Here is a 21,587-nt window from a genome sequence, read left to right on the forward strand (position 1 = left end):
TAAGGTCTAAGTATTCAGGTTGCAGACATTTGGTCTGCAGTGTGCAAACTGTTTGAAAGTATGTGACTAAAAGTGTCTTTGATTCAACCACATCTTAGTGACTGGCCAATGTCTCTTTACAGTACTGCGAAGTCTGTGAGATGCTTGGTGCACAATGCCATCCATCCCGGTGGTAGGAGTGATTCCTGAATGAGGCCGGTAGTGTGAATGTGGGAGTAGCACTTGTAGGGACATTCACCTGCGCAATGAGTGCATTGTTCCAGTCAACCACAGATGAGCAGGGCTTGGAAATATTAAAAAAAAAGCTGCAGATGCTGAAAATTTGAAGTAAACAATAATGGAGAAACCTAAAACCTTTATCTGAATATTCTATATTTAAAGTAAGTGGGTAGCTAAGGAAGAAACAGGGACCAGAGGTGTAATTATGTGTTGAGCCAAGGGATAGGAGTGAGATACCAAATGAATACTTATCATTGGTATTCACCAGGGAGGATAGGGTGGCTGGAGAGTTAAGGGAGGGATACACTGATATTCCGGAGCATGTGTATGTCAGGAGGGAGGAAATGTTAGAAATATTGAAGCGCATTAGGATGGATAAATCCCCAGGGATCTATTCCAAGATGCTAATGGAAGCAAGAGAGGAGGTTCTAATGCAGATATTTTGTATCTTTGTTAGCCATGGGCGAGCTAACGTCATCTCAAACTACAGGGGGATACACATCAACTGGAAAGTTAGCTGGAGCGGAGGCAGATGGAACTTAATCCAGACAAGTGTGAGCTAATGCATGTTGGGAGGTGAAATTCTGGTAGGACATATGAAGTAAATACTACGGACCTTAAGAGCATTGATGTACAGAGAGACCTTAGGGTGCAAGAATTTTAAAGGAGATCGGAGGGATAAGCTCTTCACACAGTGTGGTGAATATTTGGAACAAGCTGCCAGAGGAAGTAGTCGAGACAATATATGATATTTAAAAGGCATTTGGGCAGTGGATGGGGTGTGGGTGTAATGCAGGCAAATGGGATTAACACATCACAGTCAGCAGGTACTGAAAGGACCCGGATCTGTGCTGTACGTTTCTATATAAGCAAAATGCTGGAAATGCTCAACAGGTCAGGCAGCATCTGTGGAAAGAGAAACGGTTAACGTTTACATCCGGGATTCTTTATCAAAACTGTGTGATAAAAGATGCTGCCCTGAAATGTTAACTCTGTTTCTCTTTCCAAAGATGCTGCCCAACCAGCTGAGTGTTTTTCACAGAACTGTGGGAAGAGTTGAGGTGGAGTGTGGGGAGTGCGGAAGATTTTGCCAGATTCGGAATGTGTCCTCTAGCCTCTGCAGTGTGGTTTTGATTTCCTTTCATTGCCTGATAACATTCATGCATTGTTGATGTGCAGGAGAGGTACTGTAGCTGTGGCCAGGCTGTTACTGCAGTTCAAAGCCCCTCCCTATGCCGCCAAGGGTGCAATCAGGGACAGGTCTGTGCTCCAATGGAAATGGGGGGGGGGGTATCCACAGACTCCGCCAAAACCACAGCAGTCATCCTTTGTGCAGTAAGTTCTTGACATGACTGTGGTTACTTTGAATTTCAAAACTCAGCACTCTTGTCCAAAGCCCCCACTTTGCCCCAGCGCTCACGTTGATGTGATCCATTCACATTCCTGGCCTCCTGCCGGGTTTAGGATTACCTAGAATGTCACCCCTCCATATCAGCCAGATCCTGGTGCATCCATTCACCGTCCTGTCTACCTGGATCTGGTGTGCACCCACTGTTCCGGCACCTGGGTGTGTGGGTGTGCAGCACTTGACTGAAAGCACAAGTGCAAATGCATCAGGCAATCTGAAATTTTAACACCCAGTGGGCTCTGGAAGCCAAAGATATGAGGACTGCTGTGGAAGAGCACTGCTTCAGAGAAAGCAGGAGGGGGAAGGCACTTTGTAGGATAAGGAGAGGGGTATTAGATCTTCCTGAGCACTTCTCAGTAGCACTAGCCCATCAAACGCAGGTTTAGCATTAATAAGATGCCGACTGAAACTCCCTTTGCAGCTCCAATTGCAGGGGAGTACTGGAGAACTGGGTTCTGCATTAATGCTGGAGCAATGGTCCAGGTCTGTGAGTTCAAATCCCACCAGTACAGCTCAGGGAGTAAAACCTGGCAGTACATTGGGTAAGGGTAACCATTGCAGCTGATGAATTTATGTAAAATCTCACTTGGTTCACTCAAGTTTTTAATGGAAGGTAAACCGCCATCCTTTTCGCTCAGGTCTATGTGACTCCATACACACCCTCTGCCTCCTCAGCTGAGGGTCAATTAGGAATGGGCAATAAATTGCGAAAAATGTCCATTTAGACAAAAATTCTTGTTGATGGGTTCTCTGCTTTTAAATGGGGTTCCATAAAGGACAACATACCACCCCCCCCCCCCCCACCATATTATCCTAATTAAGTCCAGTGACTCTGTGTGTTAGACTCCTGCACCAGATTCACTGGACCAATATCAGGGTGATCCCCAAATCGCACAATGCAAGCAGAACAGAAGCCAACACAATCTCATTCAGTACACTGGCTTTTTATTCCATGCATTTTTTTTGCTGTCATTACTCTTCTGACCCCACCCCCACCCCCCCATCACTTGACACCGGTTATCAGCATCAGTTCTGCTATTGTCAGGAAATCCGAGGTGAAAGTAGATCGAGCCAGACGAACTCACCCTCGGTGGATGGAGGGGAACAGGTGAAATTTTCTGGAGTCCATGGTGCCAGGTGGATCTTGAAATTTAATACAAAAGGAATCTACAATACTGTCTCCTAAGTGCAAGGGCTATCAATAACTTGTGGTACCCCCAATGGGGAGGGCGGTGGCTTTACCAAAAATGGTAAAGGAAAGTCAGATATGGGACTTTGGTGAAATACATTTCAAGTGGGGAAAAAAAACTCCCATCAAATTTTTTTCCACGTTTTGCAAGAAGGTCCAAACAGAGCCCGTGGTTCACTTATTACCTTCCCCATTTAATGTTTCTAATTGGCTGCTTTTGTCAATTTGAATTGTTTGGGACTTGATGTTTGGAAACGCCTGGTCTCTTCCCCCCAAAAGAGGAGTGGTCAAATAAAAATTTCAAATCAAGACAGCCAGACTTTGGTTCATTAAGAGGAACAAAGATATTATCTTAAGGATCTAGTGAAGCTGTATGGGGAGGTGGTAAGGATCAGGTATGATTTTACTGAGTAGTGGAACAGGTTTAGTGGAACAAGATCGGTATTGCCATATTCGTAGCATTGTTGGCTCACTGGTTGATAGGTCCAAATTGGATCAGGGTCAGCAGGTGGGACACTGTTGGCCAGACAGCTCACAAGGATAGAGCTTTGCACACTCTGGAGAAATACAAACAGGAATCCTAGTGGGAGTTCTGAAGTGTTGACCCACTGGTTCCTACAGCTGGGGCTCACAATGATGAGATGGAGGACAAAAAGAACAGTTCTGAAACTGAACACCACACCAGCAACCTCGACTGATCTGTGTGTTAAGCTGGGGCAAGGCCTACACAGGTTTAAAGTTGCAGTTAAGGACCCTGTTCAGTGTGGTACCAATCACCCAAACAGTGACCCCTGTTGAAAGTGACTCTGCTAACAAGGTGGCTAATTTGGCAGTGGGTCCCACTTTCACAATATCAAAAGAGAGAGAGACAGACAGACAGACAGACAGTGGGGGGGGGGGGCACAGAGGGTGAGAGAGAGAGAGCACAGAGGTAGAGGGAGTGCAGGGGAGAGAGAGGATATAGAGGGTAGAGGGTGAGAGACGGAGAACTGAGAGAGAGAGAGAGAGCAAGCAGAGGTTGGGAATGAAGCAGAGAGGGGGAGCAGAGGAATTAAGAGAATGGGAGTGGGTCAGGAACTGATGCCATCAAAATCTCGTGAAGCAGAAAATGAGACAGTACGGGGTGAGGGGAAGGGGATGCTGGTGGAGGTGATGGTGCAGTAGCGAAGACTCCTGTTTCTGGGCAATGAAACCAATATTTAAGGTGGTGTGTTTGATGCTTCAGGCATCGACAGAGGGCTAAAAATCTGCAGGTGAAATGTGACATTTTGTTTTAAAAAGTAGGATGTTAAACGAGGGGATGAGCTGGAATTATGGAGGGAGTTGTACTTCAGTGAGATGTGCATGAGTTTTGGACTGCAGTCACTCTTCTCAACTTTGGGAGCGTGGCAAAAGTCTGAATGCTGATGATTTGGACAATGCAAAGGTCAATGTGAGCAAGTGTAAACCAGGGCAGAAGATCATGGAGGGGGACATTAGATCATTAGAAAAAATGATCTTGTTTTGTACATTTTATTGGAACACTTCGTGGTTATAAAATACTGGGAATGTTTCTTTTGTATACTGGAGATGGTGTATTGGGTAGCCCCCCCCCCCAGGAAGGCGGGGCAGCCTGAGGACAGACACATTGGTCAACCAATAACAGGAGCCTGATGGATGCTGGCTGTCCCATGATAGGACCTCCTGGGCTGCACTGTTGGCAACTCCACCACACAGATCTGATGTCCTGAGGAGATGGTGCGGTCCCAAGGAAAGAGGAAGTTACTGGGGTGAAAACTTAGAAAGCAAAGTTCAGAAGAACTTTAGTACAACAGGTTCGTAGGCTGGAGGTGAGGGAAGGATTCCCTTGTGTAAAACAGACTTGTTCTTTCAGAATGTGCTGGAACAGAGGCAGGGCTGTTGAAAATTGAGATGTGCGCTAAAACACAAGTGCAGCAGCACAACATTGCAGCAACCCTCAGGTCTCCTGTCCCCGGGCTGCAAACTCATAAGAGGGAGCCAGATTTCGCCTTTAAATCCAGGCTGCTCAAGGAAGAGGCATCCTGTCTGTGCAATGCTCCCACAAAGCTGATTGTATGAAAGCACTGAACACCTTTCTAACCATCAGCTTGGCCTCTTGTTCAGAGCCTCAGCCACCCCTCCGTCAGTTCAGTCCCTGCCCCGACTTGATGCGATCCACTCCAGCCGATGCTCAAAGGAACCAGAGACAGACAAACACAATTACAGATCCTTCTGGGAGGAAACAAAATTCTGATCTACAGAAAAACAACACAATTAAAACCTCAGCGATAAGTTAAGAATTCTGATGTAGTCCAGCTACAGAACCAAAGGAATAATTTAAAATGATCTGATACTGTTTTTGCATTAATGACCCATAGTAAAATTACACTGGTGCTAAAATCTGTGAGAGAATGATTAGAGTCTACACTTCCACAGACTGTAAACAAATATGAAAAGAGCAATTATATATATATTATATATGGAAAGAGCAAAACCATCCAGAATATCCGATTCAGGCTTTTCCAACACTGCCAATTTGGTTACATCACCAATGTGAATCTCTTTTAGAGGTGTACTGAATAAATATTTGGGGGTAAAATAAACTTGCAAGGCTATGAGGATAAGGCAGGTGTGTGGAATTGCAAAGTCAAGTGGCATCCCTGTACTTGCAGGTATTGAGCAAGTTAGGATGTGCTTTGCTATGTACGGTTCACTGCTCTTCTGAAGTGCCCTTGCTCACAGTTGCTTTGGTCCGCTTTCACAACGCAAGTTAACAACGCAAGTTAACTAAAGGGTTATCTGGGAATTGGTGATATGAATTGTTTTTGAGATCCAATTTTCCATCAGTTACCAGTAAACATGCAGCCTGCACCTTGGAGGTATTAATGGGAACTACCATTCACCCAGTCAACACCGACAGGGAGAGCAATGTCCTAGGTTGCAGGTGTCACACAGTTTAGATACAGAATAAATACGCAGGAATGAGTTACATTTGAATATAATCAGGGCAAATGGTGGGGAAATTGGGTGGTTTCTACATAGGATGTTCAGTAGGGTGGAAACTGATTGATATGTTCAGATATATGTGATATATGTGATATACAATGCTGCCTGGATCTAACCTCAGCCACACAGTTTCTGGTAGAACCTGTCTGGCTTTTACTGTGAATTTGTTGTGGTCTTGTTTCCCTTGTGATAACAGATCTTCAAACCCACCATGTCAGGAGAATGATCCTGGCAGACATAAGGGACAGTAGTGAGTGGCACCCTGCAGACTAGGTGTGTGACCAGGGTCTACAGGGGATCCATCGAGAGAGCAGGTGGACAAACACGATACATGGAAGATCAGGGCTACGGGTCACCCGTCATAGCATTACAAGGGGTGCCACTCCACATCGGGAACTTACTCCTGTCTGCTTTCCTTCCAGGATGACTATTTCAGAGGAACACAGGAACCTTATCCAAGTGGCCGTTCTCCATTTGGGTTGACCCAGACAGAATATTCTCCTACTGGAGCCTCACAGGGGGATTTTCACAGGTAATACACAGCACCCTGAACAAAATCACCCAACGCACCAGACTGAACTGTTCCTGCAAGCTGCTGGCCTGTGGTGGGTCTCCCAGAGTTGCTCATTGCCTTAATCAGCCAAATGTCAGGAATCTAAATAAAACATGATCAAAACCGAAGATAATCAGCAGAGTAAAAGCCTGAAAGGGACGATGCCTCTCTGGAGGTTTCAATATTTGCACATCATAACATAGTATCCTGCACTGATGAGCAAGGCGGCTCAGACTGAAGCCCGTGCTGATACAATGATGTATCTCCCACTGAACACCATCAGTTTACAACAATCCATTTCTTCTTGTGGAGAAGCCAGGGTTACTCTCATCTCTAATATGAATCAGTAATGTTGCCCTCTCCAGTTGATGGCAAGCTGCGGCTGGGAATCCTGGCTCCATCCTGCAGCCGTCCAGGCTCACAAGCTCAGCTTCCCGGTGGAATGGTTGACGCTCAGTCCGATACTACACAAAGTGGCATCTCCACTGAATGAAGCAATGAAGAGAAAGTCCTTGAACAGTGGTCCTGGGGAGGGACAGCGGTAACACGGGTCAGCGACAGATGGACGTCGTGGTTGGAGAGGATCTTGTTCTGGGCTAACATTCACCTGTCAGGACTGCACTGCCAGGCTACACGGCAACCAATACTGCAGCGTCCAGCGAGCCAGGGGTCTACTGGAAGCATCTGATGGAGGAGCCCACTCGATGGCTACTTTATTTAGGAGTCTCACCCCTAATCCCAGCCTTGTCTAGGATCAGTTGGAGCAATATGGGAGGCTGACTGTGTCTGTGGTGCTTGGTGCATCCACAGGACAGGTCCGCAGGAAGGGAGGGAGAGAGGGGGCAACAGGTGTGCTCACTGCACTGTCCTCACTTAGAACACAACCTGCTCTGCTTTCAGCTTGAGGAGAACTGGAGGAGGAGGAGGAGGAGGAGGAGGAGGAGGAGGAGGAGGAGGAGGAGGAGGAGGAGGAGGAGGAGGAGGAGGACTCTTTGGGATACATTTCCCAGGGCAGGGACAGGAAAGCTCCCTCTGCAGTGTCCCATCAGATACTCCCAGGGCATGGGTTAGATACATAGTAAAGCTCCCTCTACAACCAACCCATCAGCCACACCCTAGAGTCAGTACGTTGCACCTTCCCACCTGTGCCCCTGGCTACAGGGGAGTGTGACATTTGTCCATGCCAACCTCCCTCCAATCTGCCTGAGAACACTGCCAGTCTCCTGAGGGAAGCAAACTGCCCTCCGAGAAAGAGGTCAAGACCTGACAAACTCTTACTGAAGCAGACGTCACCCCCTTGTTATGAGCTGGATTTGAATGCTGGTCGCTGGGGGACAGGGGCAGAACCGAACTTACTGGAACATCCTGGCCCATTTCTGGTTGGGCACAGAAATTTTTCCATTATTCAGAAAAAAATGTTCTGAGGGACCAAGTTAAGCACAGGTTTCAGTTGGTCAACATTTCAGTCTCGAGCTTATCCTCAGTCCTGTTGAAGGATACTGGACCAGAAAAATCAACTAAATGATTTTCTGTTTCCCCATGGACGCTGCCTGGTGTGCAGAGTATTTCCAGTTTCTGCTTTTTTTTCAGATTTCCAAAATTACGAAGGCCTTTTCCCCACTCAAAGCACGGCGGGAATCAGGAACACACTCCCCAGAACAGTTGGAAATGATGAGACAATTGGAACTTTCGCATCTGATTGGTTTCTGTCAAGGGGAGAGAATTACAGATGGAGATGAGGTACATTTAAATGAGACGTTAATAGCCTCAAATCTCCCTGTTTTGCTTTTGTTCTGGATTGTATCTCAAATCCTCCCACGACAAGGTATCCGCAGTTTGGTGACTCCACACCTTGCAAAGGGAACCCTTCGATAATTTGCCCACTCACCCGCGTAGTTGCCAGATCACTCAGACAGACTGTTTGCTCACTACCACTCCCCAAGCTCTCTGACCAATGTCACTCAGGTAAGCTGCATTACCCAGAGCCCAGCGCTTTGCTGTTCAACTCCTTCCAATCCCCGAGTCCATCTGCCTTCACAAAGCTGAAGTGTGCATCTTCAGTGTTCTGTCTGCACCCATGAGCACCAGAACTAGTCTCCTCCTGTGAGCCATGACCCAGTTTGGTCTCTCTTTACCCTGTTACATCAGTCAGTCTCAGGCTGGAGCAGCAGTACAGGTTAATGTTGGTCCGTAATCTTTGCCCTGAGCCTTGGGCTCCATGCAGTAAAATGATTAAGACTAGCGATGCCTTGTTCATCTTCTTTGCACCTCCATGTCTCTTAAGTACTTGATATTTATACAGTATGAAGTGTCAAACAAAAATAAATTGTTAATGTTACACTAGCTACATTATTCAACAAAGTGGATCCCTGCCATACTTGATTGAAATGGTGTTGAACTCTACAATTACTTCATCACAACTTGCTGCAGAACATCGAAGAGTCTCCGAGTCTTTGTGTTATTGCAGTTTGTTCCCATGGGAAGTTTAGATAGTCTTTGTTTGTGTGTGTTTTCCTTTACCTTTCCACACACTCTCTAGGCAGCACTCTCTGCCTGTCCCAGTCCTCACCAGGTGGACGAGCTGCAGGCTTTCCCTCGGCGGACGGTGGCGTCGGAACACTCACCCTCCGAAGAGTCGCAGTCCGATTCTCCGAAGTGTACGGGGTTCTAAGGTGGACACAAACGTCAAACGTCAGGGCCACAAAAGCACAATGACTTCCACCCTCCACATCCCCTTTCTCATGCAGTTCTTTTGTCCAAGAGGCGCTGCCTCAAGAAGGCACCATCCATCATCAGGGACCCTGACCATCCGGGCCATGCCCTCTTCTCGATGCTGCCATCAGGCAGGAGGTACAGGGGCCTGAAGACCCACACCTCAAGGTTCAACAACAGCTTCTTCCCCACTGCCATCAGGTTCTTGAACTGACCTGAAAAACCCTAACACTACTTCAGACTATATTTCTTTTTCTCTCTCTCAACTTGCACTAGTGTTGTTATGTTTATTTTGTGTGTAAATTATGTATAATTTATGCTAAAAGTTTACGTTAACTTCATGTTTGTCCTTGTCTTTTAATGTACTGTACTGCTGCTTCAAAAGGCTAATTTTCATGGCATTTATACCCTGGGTATGTATGCCTATGACAATAAACTCGAACTTGACAATAAGCTCATTTGCCAATCAGTTCAACTCGCCTCCTTCCCCGGTTACTGACCTCTGACACTGTTCGAACACCTTTCATAGGATCTCCCCTAACCTCCCAACTTTTCCAGATAGTTGAAGTTTCTCAGTTCTGGAAGCATTTCAGTGAATCTCCTCTGCACCACCTCCAAAACTGAAATAAAATCTAACCTAAAAGTTTAGTGTAACCTCCTCGCTGTGTACTCATTTTCTGTAGTAATAAAGCCAAGGGGTTTGCAAGGCTTTTAAATAGCCCCAACAACCACCATGGTGGATTGTATTATGTATTCTCCCATGAAGCTACCTGCAGTGTAGTGTTGCGACAACGGCTTGGCAGTTAGCTATGGGAATCTCACCTCGTGGCAATGTTCTTCTGCACACAGTTTCCCCAGCGATATCTGAGTCTTCACCCTGCGCACTGCCGACTCCTTGTCGGACAGTCCGTCAGACTGCGTGGATATCTCGATGGGGATTTCTGGAGTGTGCGACAGCATGTCTTCCAGCTTGTCCTCCATCCGCTCCTCGTTGTTGTTGCTCAGTCCATCGGGGGTGCCGCTGTGCGAGTGGTCACTGGTGTTGCCCTCCTCCCCATCCGACACTGAGAAGTTCTCCGAACTGAAGGTGGAATACGACTGGCAGCTACTCATACAGCGGTGAGGCCTGAGGGATATGGAGAGAACACAAGCCTCAGAACCCGAGCAAGGCGTGAGGTCAGACCTCCCGCAATCCTGCACAAATACGGAGGCGCATTGTGGTGACGCTGGCCTTTCATCCCTGGGGCGTGGCTGCCACTCAGACTGGAGGTCAAGTTCAGTGCTAAAATGAGATGAGTTTATGTTCAACTCAATCCAGTTTTTTCCTGATCCTTGCAACTTTACTTTCCACAGACAATGGTCACATTGGGCCATCACCTGGAGATTTCTCATCTAAGGCCCCTTTTCTTTATCCAATTTAGTATTTAATATTTGCAACATATTAAATCCAATTAATTCTTCTCCTTGCCTTAATTTTGGGTTCCCTTCTGCCAATGGTATTTCATCCACGAAAATGGATATGAAGTGATCATGTAGCATGTTATTTCCTCACTGTCCAATGTAGTCTCACCTACATCCACTTTAGTCAGTCTACATTCCCCTTTATTACTCAATTGCTCTTAATATATCTATAAAACTTTTTAACTGTTCATTTTGATGAGCCTGTGCAAGATTTTTCATAAGCCTTTTGCATCTTTTATTACATTCGCTGCATTCATTTGCCTCCCTGTCCAGCTCTCACAGTACTCTGGGTTTATTGTCTGGAGTTCATAGAGTTAGTCATATAGCACAGAAACAGGCCCTTCGGTCCACCAAATAATGTTGACCATCAAGCATCCATTTACACTAATCCAACTTTATTCTTCCCACATTCCCATCAGTTTACCCCAGTTTCTACTCTCACCAGCACACCCATAAATGGCAGGGTTCTAGAAAGTGCTGTAGAACAGAGACCCAAGGATACAGTACATAGTTCCCTGAAAGTGGAGACCAAGCGGACAGGGTGGTGAAGAAGGTGTTTGGCACGCTTGCCTTCATTGGTCAGGGCATTGAGTACAAGAGTTGGGAAGTCATGTTACAACTGTACAAGACATTGGTGAGACCACACTTGGAATATTGTGTGCAGTTCTGGTCACCCAGCGATAGAAAGGATGTCCTTAAGCTAGAAAGGATGCAGAAAAAAAACCACAAGGATGTCACTGGGACTGGAGGGCTTCAGTTATAAGGAGAGACTGGATAGGGCAGGACTTTTTACCCTTGAGCGTAGGAGGCTGAGAGAGGTGACCTTCTGGAAGTTTATAAAGTCATGAGGGTCATAGATAAGGTGAATTATCACAATCTTTTTCCCAGGGTAGGGGAGTCTAAAACTAGAGGGCATAGGTTTAAGGTGAGAGGCAGAAGAGTTAAAAGGGATCTGAGAGGTAACTTTTTCACACAAAGGGTGGTACGTACATGGAACGAGCTGCCAGAGGAAGTGGTAGAGGCAGGTACCATTACAATGTTTAACAGACATTTGGACATGGATAGGAAAGGTACAGAGGGATATGGGCCAAATGCGGAGAAATAGAACTAGCTCAAGTGGACAATTTGGTCAGCATGGTCGAGTTGGGCCGAAGGGCCTGTTTCCCTGCTGTGCGACTCTATGACTCCATGACTAGGGGCAATTTGCAGTTCCAATTAACTTACAAACCCGCACGTCTTTGGGATGTGGGAGGAAACCCCGAGGAAACTCACGTGGCCACAGGAAGAACGTGCAAACTCCAAACAGACAGCACCCAAGGTCAGGATCGAACCCGGGTCGCCGGGGCTGTGAGGCAGTGGCTCTACCAGCTGTGCCACTGTGCCGCCCCATTTTGAGGATTGGTTTCAATGCTGAAGCAGTGGAGGTGTCCTTATCAGGTTTTCTACTCCCTGTCCCTGGAACAGTGATGGCTGCTGGAAAGTACATGAGTATGGAGCTTAGCATGGTTTATGTTAGAGTGAATGTCCTCCAACAAGAGTGGTTACCAACTGATGCGATTCGGGGGCACAGCGACAGAGTTGTAACCCTTGTGATCCACTTTCTGTGGGGAGACACATCCCCACAGGTCAGCATGGAGATCTCATCGGGGAGGTCATGGATGGGGTCCTTGAGGTCACGCTGAGTGCCCACCCTTTGTGCTAGATGGGAACCTAGAGGAATTGTGTATGGAGCCTCCCTGCCCTTGTGGTCTGCTGCCTACGTGGGCAGCTTGGGTGGTCTGTAGCCAGTTGACCTGCTTGGGAGTGAGCAGAGGAGAACCCTGGGACTACTGGCCTGCAGGAAGCTCAGCATCCACAACCCCAACAGCAGCAGGGCCATGAGGAGATGGATATGGTCCTTTCCTCGGGGTCTCTGTGACCCAAACAGTGAACGAGATCTGCCTCTGTGTCAGTGCTGGAAGGGTCAAGGGCAGGTACCAAAAATACAAAGCAGGAACTCATTCGATGAGGAGCTTGGATTGCAGAGCTCAGGGCCGTCCAAGAGCAAGTGACCATAAAAACAGAAAACGTAAGGGAACCAGTGGAAAACTCCAATAAAAAAAATCTAAAAATGAGGGTTGACTGGAAGATAGGACTGTTCATGAGATGGAACAGAACCAGAAGACAGAGGAGACACAAGAGACTGCAGATGCTGGAATCTGGAGCAACACACAAAACGTTGAAGGAACTCAGTGGGTCAGGCAGCACCTGTGGGAGGGAAGGAATTGTCGAGGTTTCAGGTCAAAACCCTACATCAGGACTGAGAGTGGAGAGGGGAGATGTTAATCTGGTGGTATTAACCTCCGGTGGGTTGTTCCCCTACCCCCCTTTTATTTCCCCCCTTCCAATCCTCCTCTGGTCCTCCCATTTTTGTCCCCTTTCCCTCAATCCCTTCCCCCCCCCCCAAGCCCCCCCATCACCCACCTCCATCCCCCTCCCCGTCCTGGTCCCATCCACCCACCACACACACACACACACACACACACACACACACACACACACACACACACACACTTCACCCACAGGTTCCACCCACCTCCACCCCACTGCCTCCCCTCTCTGGTTCTGGTCCCACCCGCCCTTCACCCCTCCCCAATGGTCCCCATTCTCACCTCCTTCACTTATCAGAGTCCAGCGCCAGGAGCCCTTTGTGTTTCTGCTCTTCTCCCTCCAGCAGCTCTCTCCAACATTCACAATCCTCTCCCCACCTCGCTCCACTGCCTCTCTGTACTTTTTTCCTCTCTCTCTCTGTCTGCCTCCATCTATCATCCACCTGCCACCGTCTCCCAACTCCACCCCCTCTCCCCTCCCCTACCTGGCCTCATCTGCCTGTCACCTCACACCCCTCCTCAGTCTACCAGTCACCTCAGGCCCCTGTCTCACCACTCCCCCTCTATATTCTGGCCATCTCTCCTCTCCATTCTCAGTCCTGATGCAGGGTTTCGACCCAAAACATCAACAATTCCTCCCCCCCCCCCAACAGATGCTGCTCGACCCACCGAGTTCCTGCAGCAGATTGTTTGTTGATGAAGACAGAGTAACTGCCCAGAAACTACAGCAGAAGGCAGAATGGAAGGGCCATGTTAAACTAGAGCGCCGGGGCAGACATCCGTTGGAAACACTGTTGGAGGGATTTCCAGTACACAAGCTGGTAAATAATTGTGAATGAACTGTGGATCTTTCCGGGGGTGTGGGATTGCCCTCTGAGGAGAGAATAAGCAGACTGGGCCTTTTCTCACTCGAGTTTAGGAGAATGAGAGATGGTCTCATCGAAAGGTACAAAGGACCAACAAGAACATTGCAGGGATGATGTTGCATCTGACTGGGGCGTCTAGAACTGGGGGGGGAGTCACAGAGTCAAAATAAGGGGTCCGCTATTCAGACACAGAGGAGAAGAACTTTCTTCATCCAGAAGCCGGTGAATTTTTCGAATTCTTGACTCAAGACGGCTGTCACTGAGTATATTTAAGATGGCCATCAATAGATTTTTAGATATTAGGGGGATCAGGGGATATGGGGTTAGTGCAAGGAAGTGGTGCCAAGGTAACGTTTCAGCCCCGTTGTTATTGAACAGAACAGGCATAAGGGGCCGAATGGTCTTTTCCTGCTTCTATTCCTCATGTTTACATATTTATTACACAATAAAGGTTCTTTCAATGCTACTTTTAAACAAGATATTGAGAAACAAGATAATGAGACAGTAAAATGCTTTCCTCTTTTGGTGGAAGAGAGCAGGACGTCCCTGCTTGTCACTTAGCTATGGCTATTAATGATTGTTGGTGTTCACACTTATCTTTTCAGCTTTTCACTGCTCTGATTTGAACATTATTTTTGAGCCAATTGGGTACTAGATGTTGACTGTGATGTGAGGAACAAATACCATTTGCGAAACTTTTTGTGACAATTTTGAGTTGTGGCAACTGTCCCCTGTCCTTCCTGAAGTTTCAGAAGCACCAGTAGCCATCTGATCCCTCACTTGAATGGCCACAACCAGAGAATGTGGTTGGATCTCCCACAGACTGGACTCATCCGATTTCCTTCTGGAGCCACTAAAGGAATATCAGAGTAACATCCCAATTAGCCCAGAAGTCGAGAACCTTTGCACTATCCTGGCAAAGCAACCCACCTAATGACATCTCGTGCACCGTTCTAAATGCATTACTTTGACCTGGGGTGCAGTGGAGCAGCCCAAACTGTCTACAGGGCACACTGCAGCAGCACTTTCCAATCGCCAATGTCTACCATCCAGTGGAGCAAGGGCAGCAGGCACACGGGGAGCAGCATTGGCTCCAAGCTCCTCTCCAAAGCATTCACCATCCTGATTTGGAAATATATCCCTGTTCCTTCTTCATCACTAGGTCTAAATGCCCCCCCCACCTCCCCAGCAGCACTGTGGTAAACCTTCACCAGAAGGATGGCAGCTGTTCGAGGAGGCAGCTCACCACCACCACCTCCACAGTCCTGGCCTTGCAGGTAATGCCCAATCCATGAATAGCTGCCGATGGTCGAACACGTCCCTGACTCCCTGTGTGACACTGGGAAAGGAGGACATTCTGCCCTGTGCAGGACGGCTGGGTTTCACCTCTTACCTCTGTCTGCGAGGAAACTCCACCTCACTGTCCACTTCTCCCTCCTCTTCCTCCGAGGAGTCGTCTCCATTCTGTGACCAACAGAAAACAATGCCACACTGTGTCCCATACAGCACGTACACTGAAGCCACAAGCTTCTTATTTAGAGATTTCCATCATCCTAACTGGCTTGGTTGGTTACCCAAGTCAAGACAAGCTCAGGTACTCAGTTGCCACAGTCTCAACCCAGTACCAAGCCAACTTTGGTCCAGAGATTAAAGGTAAACCTCATTCAGGACTAATCACACTTAAAAGGTCCCTTGGGACGGAATTAGTATTGTTCTGAAGTTCTGGCTAATTCAATGTAGAAGGCATACTCTGTATCTACCCTGTGCTGTCCCTGCCCTAGGAGTGTGTGATAGGCAGTGTAGAGGGAGCTTTATTTTGTCTAATCTGTGTTCTCCCTGCCCTGGGAGCATTTAATGAGATGATATTTCCATGGAATTCACCAAATCCATCTGTGGGATAAATGAACCAACAATAGCATACACTTGCAGGCCAATACCTCCAATCACACTCAGATTAAGTGGAAATTTGGACAAAGCATTGGCAGATGGATTGTACTCTCGACAAATTCAAAGAGAAGCATTTTGGGAAGTCAAATCGGGGAGGACATATACAGGATACTCAGGAATATTGAGGAACAGAGGGAGCTTAAGGTTCAAGTCTATAGTTCCCTGAAAGTGGTAACACAGGTAGATAGGGTGGTGAAGAAGGCATATGGCATGTTCCCTTCATACGTTGGGGCATAGAATGTAACAGCTGGGAGGTTATGTTGCAACTTTACAAAACACTTGGTTAGACATTGGAGTGGTGTGTGCAGTTCTAGTCGCCACACTAAGGGAAGGATGTGATTATGCTGAAGAGAATGCAGAGGAGATTTGCCAGGATGTTGTCTGGATTGGAGGACTTTAGGTATAGGAGAGATTGGAGAGGCTTGGTTTGTTTTCCCTGGAGCAAAAAGGGAGGTGACCTGATAGAGATATAAAATTATAAGAGGCATAGATAGGGTAGATCGTCAGAACTTTTTTCGCATGGTAGGGGTACCAAAAAGAAGGGGGCACAGGTTTAAGGTGAGAGGAAGGGGTTTTAAAGGGGATTTGAAGGGAAAGTTCTTTACACAGAGAGTGAGTGATGTCTGGAACATGCTGCCAGAGGTGGTGGTGGAATCAGATACAATCAATATGCTAAAGAGACATTTAGACAGGTCCCTAAATAGACAAGGTATAGAAGGACATGGTCCTAATGCGGGCAAACGGGATTAGTATGAATGGACAAAAAGGTTGGCATGGGCATGGTGGGCCGAAGGGCCTGTTTCTCTGCTGTACGACTCTCTGACTCTATCCGAGAAGGCATTGAGAACTTTGAGTCTTGGTTGGGAGCACAGCGGGCCCAGCGAAAATGGCAGGAGCATCCAACCTCCAGAGCATCCCCCTGACCATCCTGTCACGCACTTCCTCCCCCACCTGGGGCACAATCTGTGGGTCCCACAATGGCGTCAGCAACACCTCAGGACGCAGAGAACGGAAACAAGTCATCCTTGATCCTGAGGCACCTTCTTCCCTGGGAATGCGTGATGGGACAGTGAAGAAGGTTTCTTTTCTCTGTATCTAACCTGTGTTTTTTCCCAAATAATTTTAATTTATTTGCACCATTTACATTTTCATTTTAAAACACAATCCTCACTGTCCAAGATACACTCCAACCCCCACATCTACCCATTCTGAAAGGCCTCCAGAGAACCAGAGAACATTAATTGCTCCCTCCCCAGGGACACTTGGACATGGATGTATGCTCGGGAGAGGGACAGACAATTGTCTCGGACAGAACCCCCGATAGCCCGCTGCCCGGACCTGTGAATGGCCACGTTGATCAGACCCAGGAGCAGACGAACGAGGAGATCCTCCGACTGATTTGTCTCCCTCTGCACTGGGTCCCACAGATCAGGAGATTGGGGCTGAAGTGCAATCAGAACCTAGGAAGCAGTCCTTTCGAATGCTCAACCAGTGGCTGCAACCCCTCACTCTCTGCATATGCATGGAACACAAATGGCAGGCAGCCTGGTCCATGAACCTACTTAAAAACCTATTGCACAGCACTGCTCTGTGCAACACCCTGAACCCCACGTCCCCGATGTTCAGAGGGAGGACCCCTACGCAGAGAGACTTCCACTGGAGACATCCCCTTGCGGCCAGATGGCAGAATGGATCATCGCACAGCGGGCAGATGAGAGATGAGGGTGGGATAATGGAGAGTGTGCAGGAGAAGCCTATACAGTGGATGCCTCTATGTAATTCTGGACAAGCAGGGTGAGCCCCACTCCCAAGCCCTTGCCACTCTGATTACATGACTGCCAGAGTCTTTGGCCATGTCCCTGTCCTGGGGGCATGTAACAAAAGAGTGCAGAGAGAGCTTTACCCTGCATCTTATCCATGTTATCTAGGAGTGTGTGAGGGGGCATTATAACAGGAGCTTCACTCAGTGTCTAACACATGCAGTCCCTTGCCTTGCATCATGTGATGGGACAATGCAGAGGGAGCTTCACTTTGCATCTAACCTGTGGTAACCCTGCCGAGGTGTTGTGTGATGGGACAGTGTAGAGGGAGTGTTCCTCAGCTGGACAATACTGCACCCCTTTGGTTCCTTCTTCATCTTTCTGGATGGAGTCCAGTGTGATCAACAACAGTGGCTTCACTTCCCTCTCTATTACCATTGGAGTCTTGAATGATTGGAAGCATCCTTCCTGGCACTCTCCTATTTCTCATCACCACCCATTGAGATCATTAAACTGTTGGCCATGCCATTAGATAGAGTGGTAGAGAAGGCACATGGCATGCTTGCCTTCATTGGTCAGGGCATTGAGTATAAGAGTCAGGAAGTCATACTGCAGTCGTATAAAACTTTGGCAAGGCTGCACCTGTGTGCAATTCTGGTCGCTCCATTACAGGAAGGATGTGGAGGCTTTGGAGAGATAGCAGAAGAGGTTTACCAGGATGCTACCTGAATTAGAGAGTATGAGCTATAAGGAGAGGTTGGCCAAACTTAGGTTATTTTCTCTGGAGCGTCAGAGGCTGACTGGAGACCTGAAAGAAGTTTATAAAATTATGAGAGGCATAGATAGGGTAGACAGTCAGAATCTTTCTCTTAGGGTTGAAATGTCAAGTACAAGAGGACATGCATTTAAGGTCAAAGGGGGAAAGATTAAAGGAGATGCACGGGGCAAGTTTTTTTTACACAGAGAGTGGTGGGTGCCTGGAACGGGCTGCCAGGGGTGGTGGAGGAAGCAGATATGATAGAGGCATTTAAAAGGCTGTTAGATAGACACAATATACAGGGAATGGAGGGATATGGATCATGTGCAGGCAGAAGGGATTTAGTTTAATTTGGCATTGTGTTAGGCACAGACATTGTGGGCCGAAGGGCCTGTCCTGTGCTGTACTATGTTCTGTGTTCTATGTTCTATCTATTCTGACTCTCAGTACTCTGTTCACCCATCGCCCTGTGTGCCTCCAATTCCTCACTAAACCTCTACCTCTCTTTTGCTCTTGTAAAGAAAGCTCCTTAAAACCTACCTCTCCAGCTCAGTGTTTGATCCTGTCAAGGAACCGCACTCAATGGCTTGATATCACAATTTGTCTGATGTGCCTGGTGAGGATCATGCTCTGACTTTTTTCTCGGTTAAGTTGAAGGTGTGATATAAATGGAAGTTACTACTGTGGTGTCAGACCTGTGCTCTGAGTGCATGGGGTCCATGGCTCCTCTTGTTAGAAAGCCGGGACTCTGCTCTGAACTTAGAGCTGGACTGGTGTTGATGCTGCCCTTCCCTCCTTATTATGGCAGTGACCCTGTCAACAGAGATAGCTTTGTGGCCTCTTGACCACTGCCTCGGTTGGGCTGTTACATGATGCCCACTCAGTGATACGTGGCAAACAGTCTTGCCGAGCCGTGTCCCTCTCACAATTAGCAGGTGACGTGGACTCAACAGCTGGACATGTGCTCTGTTGACAAGCCAGCCCTCCAAGTGACCTCGTCAGCAGTCAGTGAGATGAGCAGAGTATAACGTTACATCAAATGATCCACACGAAGGAATCATAAACCAATCCCAACTTCACACGGATCAAGACTATCTGAATCTGTGTTGGTGAATGATTCACGGACTATGTACGGAATGTGTCACATGATAACACTCGATGAGGCATTGCCATTGGGTCCTTTTCAACCCCTCATGTTCACAGCTCTCCTCTCTCTGTTTACTTCCCCACCAGTATCTTGATCACTCCGCTGAGCTTGCATCACGTATTCCTATACATGTGAAGTACAAGATGTTCCTGCACTTATTAATACAAAACCATAATAGTTACAGTGTGTATGTGTGCAAGAGATGGATGGATTTCGACAGCATCTTGTTATCTTTTATTTTTTCTGTTTCCCCTCTGGGAGCTAGCCAGCTTAACAGGCTGTGTGTTTAAATTTTAACCCCTCCCTCTCCTGCCCATTTAAGATAGTGGAGGATGAAGTTAATATCTACCTCCCCCCCCCCCCCCCCCAAAAACTCCCCACTTCCAGGACTTCCGAACTCCCTTGAGACTCCCTTGAACATCTTTCCCTCCCTCGAGCCTCCTCACAACCCTCAACCTCCTCGTCTTCCCACCTCCCTTGAGTCCTCTTCCTCTCACAACCTTGCAGTCGGTCTGAACTGTGGGTCTTGGCTCTCACTGTATGAAACACCTGGTGCAGACTGACCAGTCTCAGAATTATGCCTCTTCCTGACCAGAGCTGGTTTTGCCATCATAATTCTGCATTATAGTGATCCAGGGAGCAATGGTCAGTTAACACCTGTGCTTAGCTGACAAAATTGTACTGTAAATTTAAAAACATCCTAACCAGCTCTACTGCTCAGTGCATCTATCTATCTCTGTACACCCAATTTTTTTCTCTTTCATTCTTAAAAGCCCCATATACATTGTTATTGCTTCCCTCTCTTCCATTTCGTGCTGTCTTCACTCTAACAGTCAAGAGGAGGTCACTAATTTATCTTCCAATGTGCAGCCAGTCCAAGCTTCTACCTTTGTCTTGAGTTTTGGTACGGTTTTGGTTTTGGTGAATGGAAGTGGTGACCTTGCTAACCGACATCAATAAATTGAACAGGGTAAATGTGTGCTTGATGGTTGACATGGACTTGGAGGGCCAAAGGGCCTGTTTCTATGACAGCCACCCTCTCTGCCAACAAACACCATAAGGAAATTCAGCCTAAGACAGATCAGATAATTTTACCTACTGAAACTCACTCTCCTGAGTTATGGGTTCAGTTGAAACCATAAAGGCCATGACTGACGGATGTTGGGTAAAAGTGTGGAGGAACAGGAAATAAGATGTGTTGAGGTAAAACTCAGCATTTTCTCACTAAATGGAGGAGCCAAGTGAAGAGGTTAAATGGTCTCCTCCTGGATCTATGTTCTAAACTGGGAACCAACAGCAGAACAGTGATTAAACAGTAGTCAGACTCCTTCAAGAACAGGGGAGCTGGAGAAACTACATCACGGGACACTGTACATCACTTGTATAATTTATGTTTAATTCATGGTCTTCTTATGAATGTTGTGTCTCTAATAATGCTGTATGCCTGTGATGCTGCTGCAAGTAAGTTTTTCATTGCACCCGTGCATACATATACTTGTGCATATGACAAGAAACTAGACTTTGACTTTGGGGAATGGGAAGAGCTTGTCAGGTGCCAGCTTTGTGGCAGCACCCACTAATCTCCCAGTCAGGTGACCTTGGACCAAATCCCAGTTGTCACAGAGTACAGGCTAGGTCTGATTATGGAAAGGTGCAGAAGCAACAGGGTTGTCACACTGGGGGACTTTAGCTTCCCCAGTATTGTTGGAACTTCCTTAATACAAAAGGATTAGATGGGGTGGGATTTCTTTAGCGCATCCAGGTGGGGTTGTTGAAACAGTATGTGGAGAGTCCAACTAGAGGAGAGAACATACTGGACCTGGTTTTGGGAAATGAGCCAGGCCAGGTGATAGACCGGATAGTGGGTGAACATTTTGGGAATAGTGACCACAACTCAGTATGTTTTAAGATAGTTATAAGTAAGAATAAATTTGGATCTTGCGAGAAGGTACTAAATTGGGGGAGGGCAAATTACGACAGGATAGGACAGGAGTTGAGGGACACTGACTGGGAGCAGCTGCTGTCGGACAAGTCCACATTTGACATGTGGAAGTTGTTTAAAGGCCAGCTGAGCAGAGTTCAAGATCAGCATGTTTCGGTAAGGAGTAAGGATAAGGATGGTAAGGTAAGGGAACCTTGGGTGACTCAAGCGGTCTGGAATTCAGTCAGGAAGGAAAAGGAAGCATACATAAG

At 47.3% G+C, this 21,587-nt stretch overlaps 1 protein-coding gene across 4 annotated transcripts in view; it reads right to left on the bottom strand.

Moving 5' to 3' along the window:
• Positions 1-7,322: 7,322 nt before the first annotated feature.
• Positions 7,323-21,587, bottom strand: part of LOC127573094 (mitogen-activated protein kinase kinase kinase 13-like) — a 151,560-nt gene continuing 137,295 nt past the window's right edge. For 3 of the 4 annotated variants that reach the window (XM_052020968.1, XM_052020958.1, XM_052020977.1), the window contains 3 exons: positions 15,177-15,247; positions 9,910-10,213; positions 7,323-9,042 (listed from right to left, as the gene is read on the bottom strand). In XM_052020968.1, coding sequence (XP_051876928.1) covers positions 8,941-9,042; positions 9,910-10,213; positions 15,177-15,247 — 477 coding nt within the window. In that variant the 3' untranslated portion in view covers positions 7,323-8,940. The remainder of the gene's footprint in view (positions 9,043-9,909; positions 10,214-15,176; positions 15,248-21,587) is intronic. The other variant, XM_052020986.1, reaches the window with a different exon arrangement.

Source organism: Pristis pectinata, chromosome 1 (genome assembly GCF_009764475.1).
Source record: "Pristis pectinata isolate sPriPec2 chromosome 1, sPriPec2.1.pri, whole genome shotgun sequence".
In the NCBI taxonomy this organism is placed as follows: domain Eukaryota; kingdom Metazoa; phylum Chordata; class Chondrichthyes; order Rhinopristiformes; family Pristidae; genus Pristis; species Pristis pectinata.